Raw genomic sequence first — 27,191 nt, 5'->3', positions numbered from 1 at the left:
ACCATAAATACTTCAGATGTATATAGCCACCAAATCTACTTATATTTATAAATAAAGTTTTCCCAAAAACATCTATATAACAACTGCTATATTAAACAACTTGAAAAACACCAAAACACTAAGAATGAGGTAAATGGCAGAGCATTTGGCTGTGTGAGCATTCTTAGGCCTCCATGCAACCTCACAATAGCAGCCCCAACTGCACACCTTGCTTTCACAGAGCAGAGTTTGCAAATGACACACATATATATGAACCTGAAATTTATTTTTTCTTGAAGAGATGTAAATAAATCTAGTATTTGAAAAAGTAATGAGTCTCTTAGATGGAAAGCGGCTATCTTTCTCTGAATGAGCAACTAGAGAGATCCTTCCTAATTCACCCAGAATCGCTCCTGGCCACAACCCTGTATTCCCTTTCAGTTCTTTAGTCTTGGGTATGGCCAGAAGAAATGGGGGTGGCTCCCTGCAGACCTGCAGAGTCCACTCACATGAAACATTTCCTTCCTGAATGTTCCAGTTCCACAGTTTCAAAGAATGGTGGAAGAGCTGGCAGCAAAGGCAAGAGAAGACCCTGATGGGCCTAGGCCTGGGCTCCCGCTATAGATTCTCTTCTGTGAACACAGCAATGGGGTCTGGGTGTCTGCATCACAGCGAGGCTCACGTTTTAGCTGCTGGAACTTGCACTGTGTCCAGCCATATACGCCACAGTTGAGCAGACCCTGGGATGCTGCTGTGAGAGCCTGCAGGAGATGGAAACTGATGGAGCCCAAGCTGTAGCCATAAAGTCCCAACCCTATGTGCTGTGTTGCCATTTGAGCTACTGAACTATGTAGAAGGCCATCTACACCCTTCACATTATAGCTTGCTGTGGACAGCTGAAAGTTAGCTACACTGTTTAGTATACAGATGAGGACAATAAAACAGCCTCACCTGCTGACCCCTTCCCATAGAAACTATTCTAAGAAGCTTCCTTCTGACAATGCAGGAAAGAGGAAAGCACTCCTTTACTGCTCAGCACTCACCATGAACAGTTAATTTGGTCCATTTGATTCACTCTGAATGGGAGAGCATCACCACCACCACTGGCTCACACCTGTGAGATCTTATTCTACCGCTCATATCTTCAGCATATCCAAACTAAGTTGCCCAAAAATACCTGTGCTCCAAACTAGACCCAGAAACACTTAGACTAGCTTGCCTTTGGGAAAGTGGTTAATTCTTTCCAAGTGAGCACAGACATTAGATGTCCTTTTTTGTAATTCACAAATGAATATACTGAAGGAAAAACACTGTGTGTCCTCTAAATGGCACAAGAAAAGACCCTGGCTTTGGAAGGTCTTACCTGGAGCACAGAGAAGGCCATATGCAGTGAGGTTTCCTGTGGCTTGACCAGTTTTATGATCATCAGTGTGACAGCTGCAAATACACAATGTGTGACCTGCTGTTAGCTCTAAGTGCACATGCCTGAGCATTCCATGAACAGAAGCTACATGTAAATGAAAATCAGTACTGAGATTAATTAGTTATGTAAACGCTTGAGCTTTTGGCTTTGATTAAAGTTGTAGATTAATGCCAGGAAGAATGGTACATGACTTTAATCCCAGCAACTTGAGGCAGAGGCTGTAGGTGGACCTCTGTTGTTGTTGTTGTTGTTTTGTTTTTTTTTTTAAAGGCCAGAAGATGGGGGGGTTCTACATAATAAGCCTCTGTCTCAAAAATTAAAGCAGTAAGTAAATAAAATTTACAAGCTGGACAGGAATATGCAGTCATGATATGGGTGGATCATTATGTTCGACAAACCCCACAGTTACCTTCTTCACCTCTTGGTTTTTTTTTTTTTTTTTTTATTAAGATACCAACCTGGGCCCCAGCAGCATACAAAGGCCACCGGGAAGAAGCGAACTCGCTGACACACAATGTAAATCACTGCCCACTGCTCACTCTCCAGAAAGCCTGTCGATTTCACAAACTTCTTATACAAAGTCTGGGCATGGAGGAGTAAGACCTAAACATGAGTGTAATTGTGAGTAGTCAGCCTATGGCTTAGTCAAAATTTCAGCACTTTAGAAGGCTCACTCTACAAGGAGCTCATGTCAGGAAAAACTACTCTCCTCCTTTACCATGAGAGCAGACTTTAGAGAATTACCCAGTGGGAATTTTCATGTAGACAAACAGATATTAACCAAACAGAGTTATTATGTTCAGTGTGTGAGTATCACCAACCCCCAGCTTTCCCAACCTCAAACAAATCATAATACATATGGGAAGGCATGTTGTTTATTTGTGGAGGCAGGAATCAAACCCACAGACTTGTAACATGATGGGCAAGTATCGTGCTAATGACATTGCCACTCAGAATGTTAAAGTTCTAACTAGCCCATCTCTTAAAGTATCTTATTAGAGATTCTTCAAGACCATGCTTTATGCTAAATACCCTGAAGTTCATCAGTACAAAGGCTGAGATTAAATTCTCAACTGCAAGTAAAAGAGGTTTCGAAAATCTCTTCTCAACCAACCACTGGTGGCACACTCCTTTAATCCCAGCACTTGGAGGCAATGGAAAGGGGCTCTCTGTGAGTTCAAGGCCAGCCTGCTCTGCAGAGTGAGTTCCAGGACAGCCAAGCTAAAGAAATAGTCTCTGGGGAAGAAAAAAAATGTGCTTTTATTATCTAAGTAATTAAATCAAAGCACAGGTCCTATGTCACAGAGTATCACTTATATAAAGGATACATCTGTGTCATATGATCTTCTTCTACTCTGGGTCCTCATGGGAATCAAAGAAGCACATTAATTTTAGAGTGAACATGAATGTCACCTAACTAGTAAAAGTTTTTTTTTTCTTTCCCTGATCATCATTTGATTTTGGGAAGTCCAAAAAAACAGAGGCAGTAATTTACACTGTCATCAACATCTCCTAGACTCTCTCTCTTTTTTTTTCCAAGATGGGGTTCTCTGTGTAACAGTTCTGGCTGTCTGGAACTAGCTCTACAGACCAGGCTGGCCTTGAATTTACAGAGATCTGCCTGCCTCTGCCTCCTAAGTTCTGGGAGAAAAGATTTCATGTACAGCCCAGACTGGTTCTATGTAGCTGAGGATGATCCTGTTTCAGCTGCACATGCTCTCATGCATTCTAGGGAAGCATTCTACCAACTGAGCTACATCCTCAGCCATGGCCACTTCCTGATGCTGGGACCACAGGAAATGCCTCTTGCATTGCTCCAGTCTTGGAATACTACCTCTCTCTCCCAGTCCTTCCTTTCTGCCATAACAGACAGGTGGAACCATACCATGAGGAGGAGGAGGCTGAAGAAAAAGATGGCCAGAAAAACAGTGACACCATAAAAATACAGTGTGCTGCAGACAGATGTGTTGGTGGAAGGCAGGAGTTCAATCATGGCTGATGGTGGTGAGTGCATTAGGGTACCCCTGAGAAGAGAACCATGGGCAGGATGATACTACAAGGACAAGACAGGACAAACAACACAACACAAAACAAAACCTCAACATCCTAGGATCACCATTGCTGTGATCAAGCACCATGACCATAGCAAGCTGGGGAGGAAAGGGTTTATTTGGCTTCTTCTTCCACATCTTAATCCATCACTGAAGCAAGTCAGGACAGGAACTCAAGCAGGGCAGAAACCTGGAGGCAGGAGCTGATGCAGAGGCCATGGAGGGTGCTGCTGACTGGCTTGCTCCCCATGGCTTGCTCAGCCTGCTTTCCTACACAAACCAGGGCCACCGGCCCAGGGATGGTACCACTCACAGTTGCATGGTCCCCCCACATCAGTCACTAATGAAGAAAATGCTCTACAGACTTACCTGCAGCCAGATCTTATGGAGGCACTTAAGTAAGGATCCCTCCAATCTGAGGCCTTTAGCTTGTGTCAGGTTGACAGAAAAATATCTGGCACAGTGAGTTACATTTTTCTGGTTCTTGCCTGTAACTATAACATCCTATTCCTTCCAACAGATGGAATATCTTGAAGTTACTCTATACTGTCTGTTTCCTTGTTATGTCTAGAACTCATTTCCAAAACAAGCTTTTGTTGTTGTTGTTTTGAGGCAGGGTCTAATGTTGCCCAGACTGGCCTTAAACTGCTAAGTTGTTCAGAATGACCATGTAACTCTGACCTGTCTTCATCTCCTATGTGCTGAGGTCACAGGTATGCACCACCACACATACTGTCTGCAGTGCTCGGGATCCAACCCAAGACTGTGTAAGCACAGAAAACATTCGAATGCCTGAGCTACATCCACAAGTAAAACAAACTGTATGGCTAAAGAAGATCCATTTTATGCTAGGCATCCATTTTTGTACCCACCAGTTGTTGTTGACTCCAATCCCTGGAAGGTAAGTTCCCAGTATAAGAAGGAACAAAACTGAAGCCATTTTGAATAGAAGTTCCATCTTGAAAAGCAGAGTGAAATAAAGTTTAAGTTCCCAAGACCTCCTTACACCTCCCTGGTAACTGACACCACTGGCATCCTTGTTGACAAGGTGAGACTTGAATGGTGGGCAAGCTGCCCTGTCACCCTTGCGTGGACCAACCAGTGAGAACAAGAGAAGTATACCACAAAACAAGTGTACCACAGAACAAGGTCCCTAGAATAGGCCCTACTCTTTGCATGCTGGTTGGAGGGGAAATGTAAATGTAACTTGGCACAGACATCTGTGGTTTTTCTGCTTAAATTAAACTCTCTGAAATGAATATTCAGGGACACAGTCAGCTCCCGAGTCTGGATTGCTGGAACTTACTTTGCATGAGCTCTTGTGTGTTTGGGTTGTTTTGGGTCTTCTTGAACCCTACACCACCAGCACCCCTGACCCAGTAACACTCATCTAAAAATGTACAGCTGTGGCTATGCCTAACGGCTTTTTTTTTCTTCTGTAACTTACTTATATAGACACCCAAAGACTGTTTTGAGATGCTTTAACCACTTCACTTGGTAGAACAGAACAGTTTCATTTGCTTCATAGATACTTAAAGTCTCTATGTAGTTTTTCTCTTTAATAATCCTTCTGCATACCCCTCCTACATGGCAATCTCAAATTTGGTTCTGAGATTGCTCATCCTGCTATAAATTAAACAGTACATATTTTAATTATAATTAGGTTGGATCTATGGTCTTTTCTCAGGGGTCATAAACAGCAAAACTAAGTTGGCTAGAAAGTATATAGAATTTTCCCCCCCTTTTTACTCTGTTATAGAAAGGAACAAATAAAAACCAGAGTTAGTCCTTCCTTACCTGTGGCTCTGGCTAAAGTTGTGGAAACATTCATTGACATTGCCCAGGCAGAATACAGGTGTCATCAATAGCAGAGGTATCAGGCTGGGAAGAGAAAAATGTATTATGCAATTATCTGGAAGTTTTCATGCCCTTTTGTAAAATAGTCTCCTTTCTCCAACTATATTACTCCACCAACTCCCCCACAACTGACAGATATGAAGAAAAACATCTCAAATAACATAGCTATCCTTATTTTCAATTTCCCGAAGAACTGCATTATGAAGTGGATTTGTATCTAAGTCAATCTCTTAACAGTTTGAGAATCTTTGACATTATAGTCATAAAAACCTGCTGTCCCAGGCAGTGGTGGAGCACACCTTTAATTCCACCACATGGGAGGCAAAGGCAGGCAGATGGATCTTTGTGAGTTCTCAAAAATGAGAGAGAGAAAGAAAGAAAGAGAGAGGAAGAAAAGAAAAAGAAAGGAAGAAAGAAGTCTAAAGGATGGCAAGGTGGCTATGGAGTTGGCTCACTTGTAAAGTATTTGTTATGCAAACATGAGAATCTGAGTTTGATCCCCATCACCCATGAAAAATCAGGGCATGGAGGTGCATCTGTACCCTGGGGCCAGGAATGGGACAGGATGGATGGATCCCCAGAGCTCACTGGCTAGCCAACTAACTGGTGAACTCCAGGTCCAATGAGAGATACTATCTGAAAAAATAAGGTGTGGGGCTGGAGAGATGGCTCAGAAGTCAAGAACACTGGTTGTTTTTCCAGAGGACCTGAGTTCAGTTCCCAGGACCCACATGGCAGCTCACAACTGTCTGTAATTCCAGTTCCAGAGAATATGGCATCCTCACACAGACATATATGCAGGAAAAACACCAATGCACGTAAAATAAATAAATCTTAAAGAAAAAAAAAAGCCTGAGGATTGGAGTGAGGTACACTGGGATGGATGAAAAAGCTGAGAGCCCTGGAGGCCAGCTTGCTGTGCAGCACATTGCAGACAGAAATGTGAACCCTCAAGGTAAGGTAGCTGGTCCAACTAGCAGGCGTGCTGAGCTCTGTGTTCCCTGAGAAACTGCCTTGATGTGTGAGAGAGTGACAAAGAAAAGGGACCAACACCAAGTCTGGCCTTCATATGCATGCACAGAAGCATACACCTGACACATAGACCCCTGAACTCATTTACATACAAATGCAAAAAAGGATCTGTTCAAAATCACATAGAATTGGTGTTATAGAGCTATAGCTAAAGCCCAGCTCTCTAACTCCAAACTGGGGAAAGGAAGAAAGTCATCAATGCTTGTATTTGCTGCTTCCTATCAGTAAATGCTCTGAAAAGACATGGCAGTGACAGTGGGAATGAAGAGTAACAGGCCATTTGTCCCTTTGCTACCTTACTAAGTAGGGAAAAAATCTTACCTTGACAAAAGGAACACTATGTTACCACCTTGGCAAGTATGACCTATCACCTATGAAAAGAATAGACGTGAAAAATGTTAGGGCCAGTGCCAAACTCACGAGCAAATACACACACACAAACACACACGCACATGCATGCATGCACACACATACTTCCAGCAGCTCCATTGCTTTGCCAGCCATATTGTTTATAGATTCCAACAGTCAGTTCCCTTGGTACTGGAGAGGACAGTTTTATCTATATTACTATTCAAAAAAACCCAATTGTAATAGTAACAATTAAACCAGAAGACTACAGGAAGTAATCCAATGCTTAAGTGCTGAAACAAATTCTTTTAAGAATAAATGCATATATGAAATAATAGAGTAATAAGAAAGGTATGAATGAATGAAGCTATGTTAAGTTGGCCAGCACAAAATATAAGTAGGCCAATGTTGATAAGATAGAGTCAAAGGAGAGTCTTTGGCTATAAGACCACTGCATTTTAGAGACTGGAACATTTAAATCTGGAGACTTAGGGATTGTTCAGTAGATAAAGTGGTTTCTGAGCAATCACAGGAACCTAAGTTCAGATTCCTAGCACCCACACAAGAAATCAGGCATAGCAGCACTTGTCAGCTACCCTAGCTAGCACTGTGGAGGAGGCAAGGGAAGACAGACCGACCCTGGGGCTTATGCATGGGCCAATCAGACTAGTAAAAATGGCAAAATCCAGGTTCAGTGACCAACAATGTCTCAAAAACAAAAAAAAAAAAAAAAAAAAAGTAGAGAGTGTTGGGTGGTGTTGGCACATGACTTTAATCCCAGCACTTGGGAGGCAGAGGTAGGCAAAGTTTGAGGCCAGCCTGGTCTACAGGGAGAGTTCCAAGACAGCCAGGGATACACAGAGAAACCTTGTCTCAGAAAACAAAACAAGAAAGGCAGAGAGCAACAGAGGAAAGCAGCTGGTGTTGACTACTGACATCTACATACTGACACACAGGCACACACACTACATATACACCACACAGAGTATGTTGCATTACATAGGGTGATGGAATATGTTCTTACTATAGAAAAGAGTTGGGTTCAAATTCACAGTACTCCCAGATAGACAGATGAACACCCACCCTACTTACATCAGAGACTGAACAATTTATAGCAGCATGACTACTATGAATTTGGTATTATTATAATGGAAAGTTCATGGACTATGGGGTTTGCTTTTGACACTTGGCCACCCAAGCTTAGTCCCGGGGCTTTGAGTGACGTTGTGGACAAAGCCCTGGAAACTGCTGTGCTTTGAGGCACTCATCGGCCCAGAGAAAAGAAAGTTGCAGCCCTTTGCAGTGTCTTTCCATTTATACAGATAAGCATGTAAACGGTTAAGTAGCCATAGGTCCTTCCTTCCTGGAGGGATCATGCAAGGTTAAAGTGCAGAGGACACCTATGCCTGTGGAATGCCCAGAGTGGGCAAGATAAAATGGCAGCAGAGTGGCATTCTGGTTGTACACAGCAGCTACTACCCACACATAGCTACTTACACTAAAACTAAATAAAATGAAAATGTCAACTCCTGCCAGGCATGATGGCATATGCCTCTGCACCCAGAATTTGAAAGGCAGAGGCAGTAGGATTGCTGCAAGTCAGAAGCCAGCATAAACAACACAGCAAGTTCTAATCCTGCCCCAGCCAGGGCTACAGAGTGGGAGAGACTGCCTCAAAGGCTGAGTTCCCTGATGCGGTTCCTTCATTTGGCAGCCACATTACAAGTGTTCGGTGGCCACTTATGGCTAGTAGCTACTGATATAAAACAATTGTGCTGCCAGTTGTGGTGGCATACTCCTTTAATTCCAGCACTTGCAGGGGCAAGCAGATCTCTGTGAGTTCAAGGCCAGCCTGGTCTACATAGTAAAAATCTGTCTCCAAGAAGTTTCACTGAATAGCCTTTGGATACACTATAGTATCTTATCTATGATGCTGCTTATGGGTACTTTTCATGTTACACTTTCATTAATTTTAGGGTGGTGGTGGCACACACCTTTAATCCCAGCACTCCGGAGACAGAAGCAGGAGGATCTCTGTGAGTCTGAGGCCAACTTGGTCTACAAAGCTACACAGAGAAATCCTGTCTTGAAAAACAAAACAAACAAACAAACAAACAAAATGCCTGTCTTAGTTACATTTTCATTAAATTTTCCCCTGTTCTCTGAGAAGGGAGGAACCAGAAAAAAGGAAACATAAATTCTCTGTTCCTACCCTTCCTTAACAGTGAACATCTTCAATAAAGCTAGAGAAAAAGAAAAAAATAAAATAAAAACTGACGTTTTCATGAGCACAGTATCTTGGTGCTGGAAGCTGGAAGAAGCACCATGGATTATATAGATTAATACTTAACTTTAAGATGAAAACTTGAGGCCTAATTTTCTTGGCCACATAGAGAGTTGTGGGCCAGCATTGGTTACATAGTAAGAGACTTTTAAATAAACAAAATGTGAGAGATAATGTACTCAAGGCTATAAGTCAGACAAGTGGCCCAGGACAATGCATATATATCATTTGTTAAAAGCAAAAAATATAGAAGTTGGAAGCAGCTATCTGAAATTAATATCCACCATAAATGTTGAACTCAACACCTGGATATTAGTTGATAAAGAATGACATTTGTGGGGCTAGGGAGATGGGGCTAGGGAGATGGCTCAGTGGTTAAGAGCACTGGGAGTTCTTCCAGAGGGCCTGGGTTCAATTCCCAGCACGCACATGGCAGCTCACACCTGTCTGTAACTCCAGTTCCAGGGGATCCAACACCCTCATAGGAACATACATGCAGGCAAAAACATATGAATGCACAAGAAATTTAAAAAATAAAATTAAAAAAATGTTGGAGGTAGTGATTTTATCCCTCATAAAACTCTGTTAAAGATCCTGTAAAGTACCTCCCTGCCTCTGTGCTGGTTAATAAAGACAGAGCAAAGCCCTCTGGGAGGAACAGACAGACACAGGGACAGAGGACACAGAGATCACGAAGTAGAGAATTCAAATCTGGACTCACTCTTGCTTAAAGACTCCAAAAGGAAATGCTTTTATTTCTATCCTTAATGCAACACTGACGTATTATTGATGAACCTGAGTTAATCACTAATGCATTTAATCCACACACTCTTCCATCTACTCATATAACAGATATTTACTGGTTTATTTCATATGTTCCCTGGACACTCTCCTTTGTTTGAGAAGTAATCTGCAGGCTCTAGGGACTGGGCAGAGCAGCTTTCCAGAGTGTTTATCGTGCTCTTAACAAAAGTTTAGTTAAAAACACAAAAGAAAACATGGGCTGGAGAGATGGCTCAGAGGTTAAGAGCACTGGCTTTTGTTTCAGAGGTCCTGAGTTCAATTCCCAGTAACCACATGGTGGCTCACAGCCATCTGTAATGGGATCTGATTCCCTCTTCTGCTGTGTATGAAGACAGGTCACTCATATACTAAAGTAAATAAACATTTAAAAAGTGAGTAAATAAAAAGCTATTTATTTAAAAAAACAAAATAGTGAATACTGCAGAAGATTAGAATATTTAGTAAGATGTATAAGATTAAAATGGGCCTGTGTTTTGTGGCACAGTTGGTAGAGTGTTTCCTAGTATTCTAAAGGTCCTGGGTCTAATCCCAGCAACACATTAACTGGATTTAGTGGTCCATACCTGGAATCCCAGCACTTGGGAAATAGAGGTAAGAAGATCAGAAGTTCTAGGTCATCCTTGACTACGTAGTGAATCTGGGGACAGCCTGGGCTGCACAGGACCCTCTCTCAAAAACAAATAAACAACAATAAAATGACAAAATTGAATGTGATGGTGCATGCTTTTAATCCCAGCACTCAGGAAGGCAGAGGCAAAAAGATTTTTATGAGTTGGAGTTTGAGGCTAGCCTGGTCTATATAATGAATTCACAGCCAGGGCTATATAGAGAAATCCTGTTTGAAAAACAAAACACCAATCAAACAAACAAATCTTTTGTGTGTCAAGGGAGGACAGGAAGTGATGTCCACAAATGGAAACTATGGGAACATTATTTTCATCAGCTTCCACATACTCAGTCAGTGTTGAGGGCTTGCACTGCTTGCTGAGAACTCTGGGGAGCCCCTTCTCAGCTTACCTGTGCCGCTGTGCTCTGTCCACTCTGGCTGTGTCTCCTCCTCAGCTCTGAGTACAGATACCAGATGTAATTGTCAGTGTAGAGGAATGAGGCAATGCATAGTATCTAGGTGAGAGTCAAAACAACCCACCATAAATGTCCCATTCCTACTTCCTTAAATGTACCCCATTATTCTCAGATGAGGTCTTACTTACCTAAACTGGCTGGCTTCATTGTACCCTTTGGACTATTCAGAACCACAGAATCCACCTCCTCTCACCTAACTTTTCCACTTTAGTGAATATTATTTTATTGTTTTTTCAGTTTGTTATTATTATTGTGTGTATGTGCCACAGCACATTTGTGGTCAGAGGACAGCTGTGGAGTAGGTTCTTTCCCTGCACTTTTCCTAGGGATGCAACTCAGGTCACCAGGTTTATATGGAACAAGCTTCATCTTCTGAGCCATTTCTCATGGTCTCTGTTGTATCTGCATTTAAAAAGGTAGTTAGAGCCTGGTGTTGGTGGCACATGCCTTTAATCCCAGTACCTGCAGCAGGCTACTCACAACTACCCAGAACTCCAGCTCTAGGAGATCTGGTATCCTCTTCCGAACTTCATAAACATCCTCAAGCATGCGCGCGCGCGCGCACACACACACACACACACACACACACACACACACACAGAGAGAGAGAAATAAAATGAATATTCTTAAAAAAGAACCAAAGAGATAATTTGTAAACAGAAGATTCACTCCCACCCGCCTACTCCCAAATACTATGCTGCCGCTTCCCAAATAACTGACTCAATATTACTTACAAGTGCTTGGCTGATATCTCAGGCTTGTTACACTCTGCCATGGGTAGTAGCTTTATTAGCATGGGATGACCATCTCCTGCTCCCTCCGCATCTGGCTGGCGACCCCACTCCACCCTTCTCCTTCCCATCATCCTTAGTTTGACCACCCCACCTATGCTTCCTGCCAGGTTACTGGCCAATCAGCGGCTCATTAAAACCAATTTGTGTGACAACATTTTACAGTGTATAAAGGATTATTCCAGGGCACTAACCACATGACACCATGTAAGGCATGAATTCCTGCTCCTGCACAGCTAAGGTAACAGGATTTACTCTTCAACTTCATGTAAGCAAAAGCTGGAGCTGGGCAGACAGCTCATTGGGTGAAACATTTACCATACATACCAAGGAGGGAAATCCAACAAATCCCCAGCACCCACAGACAAAAGTCAGGCACACCTTTAATCCCAGCACTTGGGAGGCAGAAACAGGCAGATCTCTGTGAGTTCAAGGCCAGCCTGGTCTACAGAGTGACCAGGGATAGACAGAGAAACCGTGTCTCCAAAAACTAAAAACCAACCAAACAAACCTCCCCCCCAAAAAAAACCACATTATAAAACAGATAATTCTAGCACTATATTGTTGGTTTGTAACATGTACAGATATATAGAATTGTGTTTAAGAACAGTATAACATGGGGAAATGAAGCTATGAAGATGCTCTTTATTGTTCTAGTAATATACCCATCACAACCTGAAACTATTCCTGAGCATTATAGTGTTAACAATACAGTACACACTGGAGTCTGGCTGTTTGCTTTTGAGACTATGTGTGACTGATTGGGAGGGAGCTGGGGTTAACATGTCCTAGGATCTTGAGAGTTTAGTGTTGCATATTGCCAGCCTAGAAAACAATCAAAATTCAAAATCTGAAGTATAATTTCTACCTAAGGCATACTACTTTCATGTTATTTTTCTTTTGTTGTTTACAAGAGTCTCACTAAATAACCTTGATTGGCCTGGAACTCACAAAGATCTGCCAGTCTCTGCCTCATGAGTGCTGGGATTAAAGGTGTATACTATCATACTCACTTTTTTTTTTTTAAACAATGTCTACAGTAAAATGTGAAATGTGATCTGGCCATCTGTTTTCCCTCTTGCTGATCTAGAGAATGATCTTCTGTGCTAAAAAATAAGTAAATAAATAAAAACAGATGTTTTAGAAACCAAAGGTTGCCAGATGTCATGTCTGTAACCCCAGCACTTGGAAAGACAGAAAAATCATGAGTTTAAGGTCATCCTAGGCTGTGACAGAATTAATATGCCTTGCTAATGAGATCACTGCATACACTTAGAGATTAATAAAGGGAAGAAAGAACTTTTAACATTAGTGCATGACTACTGTTAGACTCTAACCTCCAGCTTACTCCTGCCTGTTTCATCTGAAAAGCTCCATTCCTGTCTCTCCTCTCTCCTTTCTCCTCTCTCTCTCTCTCCCCCTTTCCCCTCCAAACCCACTCTCTCAGAGAATTTCCAAGAAAGAAAAGGCTCCAAAAAGCCCAATTCCACAGTCTTGGCTGCTAGGGCAGCTCCTCCCCTCAAGCTGCCAGCAGCCCAAATCCCTGCTCAAGCATTCCAGCTTTTGACCGTACCTGGGCACAAACCCTGTTGGTGGGCACATTATCACCCCTCACCTACAGGTTATAAAATCTCCCTGCATCAGTTCTCCGGCCTCCAATCTCTGGGGCTGGACAACTCATCTGGGAGTTGCTTTGCTCAAATAAACCTGTCTTTTTTTTTTTTTTTTTTTTTTTTTTTTTTACTTTTCAATTAACCTTGATCTGGTTTACTGTGTTGATGGAGAAACCTGTTTGGGACATGGACAAGCTATTAACTATAGTTTGGGATAATACACAATGAGAAACAGATTCAGAGCAGAGAACTGTACCATAATATACAAGCCCAAGGCTTATAGTTCCACACACACCATTATCCTTAAACCTGCCTCAGGTTACACTTTGAAGAATTTAAACAAAGACAGTAGACCCCAAATCTGGCCATTTAGGCAGATGTGAGACTTATACAGCAAACATACTGCCAGAATTACTTAAGTGCACCAAGCAGAGTTCTTTTCAAATAGTTATTACCTAGGGCCATCTTGCCTACTTGCTGGAATTATGCTTCTCCTGTTAAAGACTTAATGACATAATAACCTTGCACTGACTCCTTGAGCTGCCTATTGGAGACATGTCCTTTCATATAAGAAGGGCCCTAAGTGTAAATCAGGGTTCTCTCCTTTTGTTATGGAAACGGTACCTAATCAGCGGCCAGAGAGAGGTCAATCTTGGTAAACAAACATTAGCAGAAACTTACCTATCACAAAAGAAAAGAATGGGGTGGAGGAGCTGGACAGATGGCTTAGTGATTAAGAGCACTAGCTGCTCCTCCAGAGGACCTGGGTTCAATTCCCAGCACCTACAAGGCAGCTCACAACTGTCTAATTCCAGCTCCAGTTCTGACACCTTCACACAGCTACACATGTGGGCAAAGTACCAATTCACATTATGTCTGTAATTCCAGCACTTGAGAGGTTGAGGCAAGAGGGATGCTATGAGTGGAAAAAACTCATGTACTTGGGATACATACATATTTCATTCCAACCTGTGTTAAGTGAGAAAATATAAACACTAGGCAATTTCACTTAAGGTCAGTAGAGGGAGCCAGAGTATCATGAAACAGATTCTGACTTGAGCACAATAAACTTTCCTTTGGGTTCTCACAAGAGAAGGAGAGGAAACTGATTGGGCTGGGGGGAAAAAATTAATTGATTAATTTTAAAAAATTTAAAACTTGGCTGGGCAGTGGTAGCACATGCCTTTAATCTCAGCACTTTGGGGACAGAAGCAGGTAAATCTTTGAATTTGAGGCCAGCCTGGTCTACATAGGGAGTTCCAGGACAGCCGGGAGAAACCCTGATTTAAAAAAAAATCAAAAATTAAAAAACAAAAACTTTTGGTTTTGGGATTCTCAAGACAGGGATTCTCTGTGTAGCCCTCACTGTCCTGAAACTCACTGGGTAGACCAGGCTGGCCTTGAACTCAGATATTCACCTGCCTCTGCCTCCTAAATGCTGGAGTAAAGGTGTGCGCCACCAATCTCAACCCGGGCAATGCTCACATTTTCAGCATCTAAGAGAAATAATTAAATACAAATCTACTTTGTAGACAAGTCTACTCTACTTTGTCTTCTTTTGAGACTCAGAAATCATCAAACCCATCACCTGTACTCCTGTGAATCAGGCAAGCACCTATTTAGTTACCATTGCTTGGGAAGGGAGCAGGGGCACCTCAGGCATAAAACTGCATTTGGACATTCAGGCCTTCAAGTTAAACAGAGCATAGACTAACATGCCTCTGGATCTTATAAGAAAAGTGAAGATTTTTATTCATGTCTATATGAGTTGCCAAATATTCTTTAGGCTTGATCACAGACAGTTATAAGCTGTCACTCAGGTTCTGGGAATCAACCCTGCCCTGGATCCCCTGAAAGAGCAGCCAGTGCTCCCAACCACTGAGCCTGCCCAGTAAGTCTTTTTAAATAGCTTTTTAAAAGGCTCATTAAGCAGCAAAACTACTTTTTATTTAGTATTAAAGTAATAACCTAGACTACGGTGATGAGGGATGAGCTATTACCCACATCTCCCCTAACACCCAATATATAGGATGCCAAACAGAAAATTCCCAAATCTTGGTATCTTTTCTTGGCTTTGTTTTGAGGCAGGGTTTCCTGTCACATAAGCTAGCCTTGAGCTCACTATGTGGGTGAGCATGACCCTGAACCCCTCCACTTGCCTCTATTTTCAAAGTGCTGGCTACAAACATGAACCACCAAACCCAGCTCATAACCCTGGTATTCAATCAGGCACATGTTTGGGGACAGGAGGTTTGCTACACATTTGAGGCTAGCCTGGATCTCACAGTAAGTTCCTTGTCAGTGAGGCTATGAGACCCTGTCAAACAAATCTTGATATTCTAGCTAGCTTATTTATGAGATGAATGCACCTAAAATTCTTAGTAAAAAAATAGAGGTTAAGATTATTACAGAGAATAGTGTCCAATTACGTATAAATTTACTGTCAATTTTTGTCAGTTACTTCAATAATCTGAATATCATGTTTTCAATGTTGGAAAAAAAAAAAAAAACAAACCACCCAATGAGAATGTTACCTAACCTCTCTCACTGGTAGAGGGCACAAGGTCCTTATACTCACATCACTGGAGAAACCAGGAATGTTAAACACAAAGGGCTGTCTAATCAATGAAGGTGATGTATACTGATTTCCACCCTGAATGCCTGGTCACATCTGACCCTCTTAGACCTTTGTCTTGAGCATTGTTTATCAGTCAATAAAGCTAATCTTTTGTTTCTTTTTTTGAGACAGGGTTTCTCTATGGTTTTGGGCGATGTCCTGGAACTAGCTCTTGTAGACCAGGTTGGTCTCGAACTCACAGAGATCTGCCTGCCTCTGCCTCCCAAGTGCTGGGACTAAAGTCGTGCATCACCACTGCCTGGCTTAAAGCTAATCTTTATGGGCGCTATCATCTGTACTTTACAACAACCTAGTTAACTTCTATGTTATTTGTAGGGCCAGGCCCCTCCTAACTCCCAGTCTTTCTCCCTAGACCCTTATCTTGAGCATTGTTTCTGGGGTTGTTTGAATGTAACTGGCCTCCATAATCTCACAGGGGGTATCACTATCAGGAGGTGTGGCTTTGTTGGAGTGGGTATGGTCTTGTTAGAGGAAGTGTGTTATTGTGGGGGGTGGGCTTTGGGTTTCCTATGCTCAGGATATTGCCCAGTGTCTCAGTTGACTTCCTGTTGCCTGCAAGACACAGGACTCTCAGCTACCAGCACTGTCTGCCTGCATACTGCCATACTCCCCTTCATAATGATAATGGACTGAACCTCTGAAACTGAGGAAGCCACCCAAATTAAATGTTTTCCTTTATGAGTTGCTGTGATCAAAAGGGGGGGGTGGGCTGGAGAGATGGCTCAGCAGTTAAAAGCACTGGCTGCTATTCCAGAGGACCAGGGTTCGATTCCCAGTACCCATATGGCAGCTCACAAGTATCTGTATTTCTAGAATCCAACACCCTCACACAGACATATATGTAGGCACACAACACATTTAAAATAAAATAAAGAGTTTCTATGGTCATGGTGTCTCTTCACAGCAATAAAAATCCTAAGTTTCTGAGTCAGAGAACCTGTCTGTTAAGAATGAGCCTGTATGTACTTTGTAAAGAATTTCAATGTAAATATGTCTTAAGCTTTGTTGGACACACAGGATTGAGTTAATTATCATTAGAAAACTCTTTTTCAAGATGGTACCATGCTTAAATATGGCTAAAATAAACTGCCTGAGGACTGGCTATAGATATTTGAACCAGCACCAGTTACTGAGGCATGATGAACCAGATTACCTTCTTGCCTGTCAAGGATCAGCACTATACTGGCCCTGCTATTTGCACATAAAACACTGTGAAATGTAGGGCTCAGAATTAGGAGCAGTAATTCCAAGGGGTCAGACAGACAGTGAGAACATACTAACAAGCAAAGATCATGAAATCTAATGAGATGCTTCAAATAAAAACATACTCTCTATTGATAGATGGAGAAAACAAGAGACCACTAAGTATGTGAAGCAAACATCAAACTTGCCAGTGAATCCTTTTTGCAAGTACTCCTCAACATTGGTCTAGGTTGGTCTTCACTGTTACACTAAAAATCTATCAATTATAAGTGAGAAAACTATGATTCAGTTTTTAGATTGATTAGAAAGTACATGGCTACTTGTCACTATGAAGAGTTTAAACTTTTAATTTCTGTTTTTTTTTTTTTTTTTTTTTTTTTTTTTTTTTTGAGAGGTAAAGTTTATCTGTATAGCCCTAGCTTTCCTGGAACTCACTTTGTAGAACAGGCTGGCCCAAACTCAAGAGATCTACCTGCCTCTGCCTTCCCAGGCTACGTGGCAGAAGACTCTAAACCTCTGTGCCACAAACATCATGTTATTTGCAACCAAAACTGATTATCTCTACAATATGTGACCAGCATGCTCTTTCAGTCCAGAACACTCAAGAATAAAGACATGCCAGAAGGTATTTCTGATTTTGTCGTTGTTCCCTGCTCTTGTTTCTACACATCAGCTCTTTCTGCTAAACAGAAGTCTGAGCACAGCAGCACTCTGAGGCCCTTTGGGGGAAAAGCACAGAATTTGTTCCTGACTCCAGCCTAACCTAAGGGACAATTTAAAATAAGCAAGCAGCTATCTAGTGAGAACCCCTCACATTTCAGACCATAAAGTGGAGGGGACACTTCTGGGAAGGGCAAGGATCACTCAAATGTGACTTTGGCACCTTAAAACCTGTTTACCGATTCACTGAGTTTGCAAAAGAAATAACCCTTTAAAAACCTCCACATATGGACAGGCAGTGGTGGCTTAAGCCTTCAATTCCAGCACTAGGGAGGCAGAGGCAGGCAGATCTCTGAGTTTGAGGCAAGCCTGGTTTACAGAGTGAGTTCCAGGACAGCCAGGGCTACACAGAGAAACCCTGTCTCAAGAAAAACAAAAAACAAAAAACCCAAATATCCTAATAATAATAATAATAGAATAAAGCTTATTCCTGTTGGCTTGGTTCTCTGAGCCACTTCACTTCCTACTAAGATCTGGAATGGAGACTAGGTATGAGTCAATGTTGACTTCTTGTATTCCAGCTCTGTGAAGTGGCCTCAGGTACGCCAGCTGGCCAAGCCCTTACAGATTTGGACTCCATGAAAGCCTTCCATTACCCAAATTAGGTTCAGGAACCATGGTCATATGATCAAGCTATGCAAACAAAGGTGAGAGAGCCTAATTTTCACCCCTTGTTCATCCAGGCAGAAAAGGAAAATCAACGGAGAAACTGATGTTCTTGAAGTTTCAGCAGCCTAGCCTCAAAACAACATTCACTTCCTGATAATTAAGCTGGTCTAGGAACACACAGAGAAGCATCCAAAATAATAATGGGTTTCTGATAGGGCTAATTTTACTACTTATTTTTTAGAGTTTATTTTTATGTGTATGTGTGTTTTGCCTTCACTCTGTGAGTTCATTTGTGCTTGATCCCTGGGAAGCCAGAAGAGTGTTGAATCCCTTGGAGCAGGAGTTACAGGTTGGAAGCCACAGTATGTATTGAGAATAGAACCTGATCCTCTGCAAGAACAAGTGCTCCTACCTACTGAGACATCTCCCCAGCATCAAGAATCACCATCTTTGAGGTTACATTTTTGCCAAGTTTTTTTCTCAAATGATATTTTTTTTCTTTTTGGTTTTTCAAGACAGGGTTTCTCTGTGTAGCCCTTGGTTGTCCTGGAACTCACTCTGTAGACCAGGCTGGCTTTGAACTCACAGAGATCTGCCTGGTTCTGCCTCCCTAGTGCTGGGATTAAAGGCGTGTGCCACTGCTCAGCTTTTTTAAGTGTTCTTAATTGACCAAAACAAGAAGTAGAGGACATTATATCACATCCCAGGGATTTAATTTTATTCTTCTGCAAAATTATGAAGTCTAGAAACCACTGAGCTTCTTAGCATATCACATAGTTTTCCTAGAAAAGCAGCAGTTTCAAACAAGTGGAAATGAGTGTAGATTTGGTAGGCAGATCCCTGTGAGTTCAAAGTCACTCTCATCTACACCTCAAGTTCCATGACAGCCAGGGCTGTTACACAGAGAAAAACTGTTTTGAAAAAACAAAAGACAAACAAATGGCTCCTACAGGCCCATAGGGAGTGGTACTACTAGGAGGCGCGGCCTTGTTGCAGTAGGTGTGGCCTTGTTGGAGGAATAGTATCACTGGGAGTGGATTTTGAGGTTTCAACTGCTAAATCAGTAAGCAGCACTCAGTAAGCAGAGGCAGGTGGATCTCTGAGTTCCAGGGAGGCCAAGGCAACACAGAGAAACCATTTTGGAAAAAACAAAAAATGCTCAAGCCAATTCTGCAGCCTCTCAGCCCCTTGTCCAACACCATCTGCCTGCTTGTTGCCATGTCCGGCCATGCTGATAATAGACTAAACCTCTGAACTGTAAGCCAGACCCAATTAAATGTTCTCTCTTTCATAGGAATTGTCGTGGTCATTAATCTCTTTACAGGAATAGAACCCAAGACAACGGGCAGGGATGGAAGGAGGAAAGAAAGGAAGAGACCCAGGTGAGTGTCAACATTATATGTCTCTGCTGTTATGAGAACAAGCTGTCCTGGAGCACACATTCCTGCTGCCACCATGTTCTTGCCACCAACTCCTGAAAGATGTCCTCTGACTTCCACATATGTACCATAGCATGTGCACATGTGTACCATATGTACCACATATGTACCATAGCATTAGAACACACAGACACACACATGCACAGTCACACACATGCAGACACAGACACACACAAGATGCATTTAGTGTGTGCACATGTGTGTGCTCAGAGGCATGAGTGTGTACATGTGCATGTGGGTGCCAGAAGTCAACTTCAAGTGTCTTCTTTGATTGCTCTGTTATTTCTTGAGGTAAAATCTCTTGCTGGGTCCTAAGGCTCATCAATTAGGTGAGGCTGACTGACTAGCAAGTCCCAGAGATCCACCTGCCTTTATGCCCAACCAGCCAACAATGGATTATAGATGTGCACCTCACATCTCAGTCTTCATACTTGAGTGGCAGACACTTTGCCAAATGAACCATCCTCCCAGCCCCTTCAATGAACATTTTTGGGTTTTTTTATGTTTTTAATTTCAAAGACTATAATAGTTCTTCATTTGAAAAAATGTGGTCTTGACTCTACTTAACTAGTGAGACTATTGGCAGGTCTAGCAAAGTATGTTTCTAAAATAGTTAAAGCCCTCTGTGATTTGTGACATGTAAATACAGATTTTCATAGTGCCAGTCACACATTACAGGTTGTGTATCCTATGTCTGAACTAGTTGGGAATGTTTAAGACTTGAGATATCTGCTAGGCAGTGGTGGTGCACGCCTTTAATCCCAGTATTTGGGAAACAGAGGTAAGCAGATCTCTGTGAATTAAAAAAAAAAACCAACAAAAAGACAAGATATTCTTAGATTGGGAATATGCATATATATGTATACATGTGTACATGTGTACACATGACTGTACACACACAGATACATGCATGCATACACATAAACACACACACAAGATATGTTGGGGACCCTCCAAGTCTAAATAAGATATTCACTTATATTGCACATATGAAATATTAGAAATATTTTCCAAGGGTAATTAAAAAAAATATGGTTATCTTCATTTTGACTATGACCTGCCACAGGAGGTCCATGGTAAATTTTCTCACAAAATTTCATATTCTTGATAATCTACCTTTCTGATTATATCATCTTGACTTGTGTTAATTTCCTAGTAAAAGAGAAGACATTTTCCTGTAAGTAACAGACTAAGCAGTGTTCATTTAACCTCTTTTTTCACAGTACAACTCTCAGATATTCGAAGCCAACAGCCCACATTGATGGTGTTGTACACTTACAATAAAGGTTATGGAAAGCATGATGTGAGCCTACACCATCACCAGTGGTGTCTTTAAATCCCAATGTTTATTATAGCCACACAGCACAAAATAATGTAGTCAATTCAAAAGTTACAAAAAAATTTCAGTATATAGAAATATGATTAAAATAGGACAAAAAAATCACTACAAAAACATTAATCTACTATTTTATAAGTATTAAAAATATACTCAGAAAAAGTAGAAAGATTTGTAATGAATACATTAATATGACTATGTGTGGGTGATATTTTTGTTTTATATCTTCCTGAATTTTCAATAATTCTATTAGAAGTAATGTTTTGTTTTGCTTTTTTGGACTTATTTTTTCAGACAGGATTTTTCCGTGTAGTCCAGATGGGTCTGAAACTCTAGACCCCCTTTTGTTCATCTCTTGAGTTGGATGACTGTGGTGATATTTTGTACTCTACCCATAAAGCTTACCTGAAAATCAGAGGGATGAGCTAGTCATTAGTTAACCATAGAGATCTGAAGTCTGTACAGACAGACAGGAAGTGATAAGGCTGCAGATGGGAGCTTGGTCTCTTTTTTGGTCTGAGAGTCACAGAGGTAAGGTCTCTAGTGGCTGCTGCTCTACTTCTCTGATCTTTCAGTTTTCATCCCCTAATATCTGGCTCTGGGTTTTTTTTTAAAATAATTTTATTATTTTGCTTGCATGCATGTCTGTGAGGGTGTCAGATCTTGGAGTTACAATTATTAGCTGCCATGTGGGTACTGAGAATTGAACCTGAGTCCTCTAGAAAAGCAGTCAGGGGCTGGAGAGAGGTTAAGAGCATTGGTTACATACAGAATAAATAAGTAAATCTAAAAAAAAAAAAAAAAAGCAGTCAGTGCCCTTAACCACTGATCCATCTCTCCAGCCTTGACTTTGGGTATTTATTTATTTATTTATTTATTTATTTATTGATTGATTGATTGATTGATTGATTGTTGAGACAGGGTTTCTCTGTATTGCTTTGGAGGTTATCCTGGAATTCGCTCTGTAAACCAGGTTGGCCTCGAACTCACAGAGATCCACCTGTCTCTACCTCTGAAGTGCTGAGATTAAAAGGGTGAGCCACCAACAGCCGGCTAAGTTTTTATTATTAATATTGAACACAGGTCATCAGACTTGGTGGCAGGTGCCTTTACCCTCTGAGCCATCTCACAGGCCTGACAGTAGCTTTCCATTTTCTTTTTCTTCTTCTACTTCTTCTCTGTCTCTGTCTCTCTCATTTTATTTTTGAAACAAGGTCTTTCTATGCAGTCATGGCTGGCCTGGAACTCACTATATGGACCAGGCTAGCATCTAATTCACAGAGATCCACCTGCCTCTGCCTCCCAAGTGCTGGGACTAAAGGTGTGCCACCACCGCCCAGCCTCAGTAGCTATTTTTAAGATAAAAAGCGACAAACTATTATATCAACATGTAACAATGAACAATGGATCTGTATTTCCACAATGGATCATCTCTGATCTGAATTGTACTTATATATGAATGTGCCTTCCTTGCACAGTGTTGGTGGAGTCTAGGAATGCTCACCTCCCCGACTGTCTGTAGGTTATAGCAGATGCTGTCCTTGTGGGTTGCTGAAGTTCCATAGAGAAGGGTCTTTATGAGCCAGCAAATTCCCAGGAGCAGGTCAGAAAAGCTCAGGCAAAAGAGTGGTTTCATCTGTCAAAAGCCACAATTCTTAATTCAGTAAATGATCTAGCTAGGAAAAAAGAACATACAAATTATCTTTACACTTTATGCTTTAAGTAAAAAAAAAAAAAAAATGCTGCCAGTCTGCCAGGGCTTCTGCCATTGTTTGACTATTGATAACGCAAAGGAAGATTCCTGATAGGAAAGGATCTGTGAGCGCAGCTACTTCGAAGTCCTGGAGTAAGAGAGCTTGTGAACAGCTCAGCACTCTCACCCATAGGGACACTCCTTCCTCCGCTAGAAGGCCACAGGAAGAATGGATAGATGGGAGGCTTACAGTGAAGCTATACCACATACGCTCTGTATGCACAGCCAACATACTCTAAAGTTAGACAATGACGTCATGAGCTACACGTTTACAGATGTAGTTGAGTACTTCAAAGTGAGAGGAATGCCAGTATGATATATATATATATATGCTACCTTTTGCCTTCTTACTACACTGATGTATTTTCTTGTTTTTGTATGTATTTGTGTGAGTATGACACTATGTACATGTGTTCATATTGGAGGAAGTGTGCTCCTGTGCATGGACACGAGGAAAAATGAGGACTCCTGCTCTACCTTGTGCCTCTGATCAGGGTCTTTTACTGAATCTGTGATACACAGATGGCCAGCAATTCCAGGGATCTTCTTGTTTCCAGCTACACAGTACTGTGGCACAGGCATGCACATGACCAAGTCCCACCTTTACCTGAGTGCTAGGATGGGAACTCAGGGTTTCAGTCTTACACAACACTTACCCTTATTCACTGAGACATCCCTCACCTGATTGCTTACTTTTTAGTATCTTTGTGCCTCACTGTTCCCAATTAGCTTTTTTATCACTCTGTTTTATTATTAGTTAACTTTTGAGACAGGGTCTCACCCTGTAAACCAGACTGGCTTCCACCTGCCTCTGCCTCCTGAGTGCAGAGATCAAAAGCATGCACCACCACACCCAGCTCTTTTCTAGTTATTCTACAGAAGAAATATGTTTATCGAGACACACCAGAGAAAATCTAAGAAAGAGCTCATGAACGCAGGATACTATAAAATGGTGGTTCTCTCCAAATGGGTCTATAAATTAAATGTATCTTATTCTCTACACCCTGTGGAATTTAACAAGCTAACTTGAAGTATGAAAAATTTATTAGCCAGAAATGGGAGAACAGGCTGGTGATTTCGGTGCTCAGCAGACAGAGGCAGATAATCAAGAATTTGAAGCTACCTGGACTACAGCAAGAGTACTTGGATTCATAACAAGGCTGTGTCAAAGAAATATTTAGGGTTTAGAGTACCAAGAGAATATAGCTAAACTATAATAAATACTGTATTTGTTTAACTCAGAAGGAATTGGTCTTCTGATTAGCCTTGCTCTGCTACTTGGTGTGTAACTTAATCTTGGGCCTCCATAGTTTCCTCAAGTGTGAAATGGGCCAAACTACATTCATTCTTCACGGTTTTTCAGACCACAGGTCTTCCATATACACATTAAACCCCACTGTGGCTAATTCTGAGCCATTCCATCTGCTTACAGCAATAACTGCTCCCTGTTATTTAAGGTATTTATTGAATTGGCAAGTAGACCACTCTTGCCAGGATTTCATGAGTGTGTGTGTGTGGGGGGGTGTTGAGTGCACAACTTGGCGTGTGTGTGTGTGTGTGTGTGTGTGTGTGTGTTTTATTTTGAGGTGGAGTCTCAACCTGCCCAACAGGCAAGTTTTTAAGTTGAACATTTTGGTGTGATTATTTTTATAAAAGATTTTTTATAATGAAACTGTAATTGCTAAGGAGGACAGGACAGCAAACAAGTGTGTTTCAAGCAGACAAGTCTTGGCCAACTAGTGTTCTTTAAAGTCAGCATCAGAAAGCTCACCTAAGCCAGGAGTGGTGGTACACACCTTTAGTACCAGCACTCAGGGAGGCAGAGGCAGTGGATCTGAGTTCGAGGCCAGCCTGGTCTACAGAGTGAGTTCCAGGACAGCCAGGGCTACACAGAGAAACCCTGTCTCAAAACAAAACAAAACAAAAACAAAAACACTAAAAAGAAAAAAAGCTGCTCACCCAGAGGGAAGGCCTTACTACACTTAGCATCAATACAGCCTAAGACTTCAGACGCAGCTTCTCTAACCTTCACAATTCACAGTACACAAAGAGCCTCACTTAATAGCTAACCTCTAGAAATCAAAGGTTACAGCTACAGTCCTGCTTAGAAGAAAAAGGAGTTCTGTGACCAAAGGAAGCACTCCCATATGTTATAATGAGGAACTTATTAGTAATCACAGAATTATCCCACTGTGCATAGGTTGGTGCTTTCCTGGCACTTAAGTCAAAGGCTAAGTCACCAGCAGTTCAAACTCAATGGAAAGAGACTCTCACCTCTGTAGATGTCTGTGGGTTCTGGAACACAGCATAAGTAATAAGTGAACTTGAACCTATAACACTGAGAGACAAAGACCATTGGCCATTACAATACAGTGGTAAGACTCGTTTTTATAATTTATTGGTGTAATTGACATAAAATATCCCGCACATTTTTAAATTTAGAGTGCTTTGTGAATTTTCACCCTTGTCTAGGGGCGTGCCAATCTTCTCAGTACCATTCCCATTTCTCTACTATGTAGCCTCTGATGTCCTAGAACCCACTGTGTTGACCAGGCTGGCCTCAAACTCAGTGACCCTCCTGCCTCACTCCCCCAAGTGCTGGGATTAGATGTGAGCCCCCATGTTCACCTTCCTCCCTGTGTTTAACAGGTGCAGTGGTGAGGTGAGTGCCCGATGCTGGTCTGTGCCAGTCCTGATGACAGGCTGCCCACTTATTTCAAATGACTGCCCTCCCTTTACTCTTATTACTCAAATTCTTGCTCCCACTGAGGGTGTAGATGTAGTGACCCATCAGAGGAGGAGGCCAGAGGTCAATGTCAGTGTCTTCCTCTATCACTTCCCACCTTAATTTTCAGACAGCTTTCCTAGCTGAACCTGGAGCCCCCAAGATCCTCGGTCTCTGCCTCCCAAGGCTGAGACAACAGGCAGGTAACAACACGGTAGACTTTTCATGTGAGTGCCGGAGATCCCAACTCAGCTTCTCATGCTTAGGAAGGAAGTACTTTATACAAGCCGTCTTCCCAGTCCCCATACCTTTTATCAGTGAAGGAATACCAACCTAGGAAAGAATTCCTAACTAAAAAGTAAAATGCAACCCTCAGGAGCAAAATGTGGAAAACTGCACAGCTCTCCAGGCTGCTCATGTAATTTCAACAGTCATGTGATACGAGACTGAACAACATACCTCAGAGTAGCTGTGGCAAATTGTATCCACTGTATCGCAGGAAAAAACTAAACAAAAGAGAGAAAAGTCAATCTCTTACATTTAATGTTCAATCTGACTTCTGTTTCGATGTTTATTAACTATCTCTTCAACACAGACCTTCAAACCCACTCCAGGTCTGGGAAGGAGTGAAACCTGAGCAGACCTGTGGGAAGGCAGGGCCCGGCTACCCTCAACCCAACTCTGTTAAAACACTCCAATTTTAGAACAAAGAGCAATGTGCGGGGACAGTGAAGGCAAGAATGGCAAGAACAAAGTAGGAGAGAGAGGAAAGGCTAATGTTTAAGGGAGACCAGACAGATGACAGAAAGAAGTCTTAACAAGGAAGAAAATGCTAAGTGAAACTGACTGACAGAAAGTTAAAAGACAGAAAAGGGGAAATAATGAAGAGGGGGAAATTATTAGCATGGAGAGAGCCACTGTGAGTAAAACCCAGAAAAGAGAAAGAGAAAAGGAACAGAAAGGGGAGGGAGAGGGGGAGGGCCACCAGCTTTTGACCTTACAGGGTCCCATCGGCTTCCCAGAGGACTAGTCTCCAGTGAGAGGGCCATAAGGACTTCAGTCCCAGCGACCCTCCGGCCCAGGCCCTCCTCAGTCAGGCTCTGAACAGGTAGCTCCACCCTTGCCTCAACTGGGCTCCACCCCATCTAACCCTGCCCTGTACCTTAGGGCAGAAGGTAGAACAAGCCAAGGAGAAGAACAAAAATAGAAACAGCAGGTGACAGAAGAAACCAAGTTGTAAGAAACATTAAAGAAAAAAAGAAACACTAGAAATTTAAGGAGCAAGAGGAGGGAAAAAAAAAAAAAGGCAGATAAAGTTGCAAAAGAGCAGTACAACAGGTAAAAAGGAAAAGAAATGGGGTAAGCAGAAGCCTGTTAAAACTTATCCCTATTTGGGGACAAAATGATGATGACACATAACAGTGAAAAGTGAAAATCAAGAAGAGAATAGGTTTTTTTTTTTTTTTTTTTTTTTTTTTGCTTTTTGAGGAATGGTTTCTCTTC

At 41.9% G+C, this 27,191-nt stretch overlaps 1 protein-coding gene across 2 annotated transcripts; it reads right to left on the bottom strand.

The window, feature by feature from the left end:
• Positions 1–246: 246 nt before the first annotated feature.
• On the bottom strand, positions 247–26,848 carry Tmem116 (transmembrane protein 116). Of its 2 annotated transcripts, XM_051176579.1 has the most exons (11): positions 26,690–26,848; positions 26,148–26,194; positions 25,238–25,301; positions 22,715–22,846; positions 10,796–10,900; positions 6,664–6,713; positions 5,251–5,334; positions 3,288–3,426; positions 1,861–2,005; positions 1,343–1,416; positions 247–740 (listed from the first exon to the last, which is right to left on the bottom strand). In XM_051176579.1, the coding sequence occupies exons 1-11, from the start codon at positions 26,831–26,833 to the stop codon at positions 528–530; spliced, it is 1,197 nt and encodes a 398-aa protein (XP_051032536.1). In that variant the 5' UTR covers positions 26,834–26,848; the 3' UTR covers positions 247–527. The 2 variants fall into 2 exon arrangements, with proteins under 2 accessions (XP_051032536.1, XP_051032535.1); XM_051176578.1 differs by lacking the exon at positions 10,796–10,900.
• Positions 26,849–27,191: the final 343 nt, after the last annotated feature.

The sequence above is a fragment of the Phodopus roborovskii genome, unplaced genomic scaffold (assembly GCF_943737965.1).
Source record: "Phodopus roborovskii unplaced genomic scaffold, PHOROB, whole genome shotgun sequence".
Lineage (NCBI taxonomy): Eukaryota > Metazoa > Chordata > Mammalia > Rodentia > Cricetidae > Phodopus > Phodopus roborovskii.
This window is presented reverse-complemented; position numbering and strand designations above follow the sequence as displayed.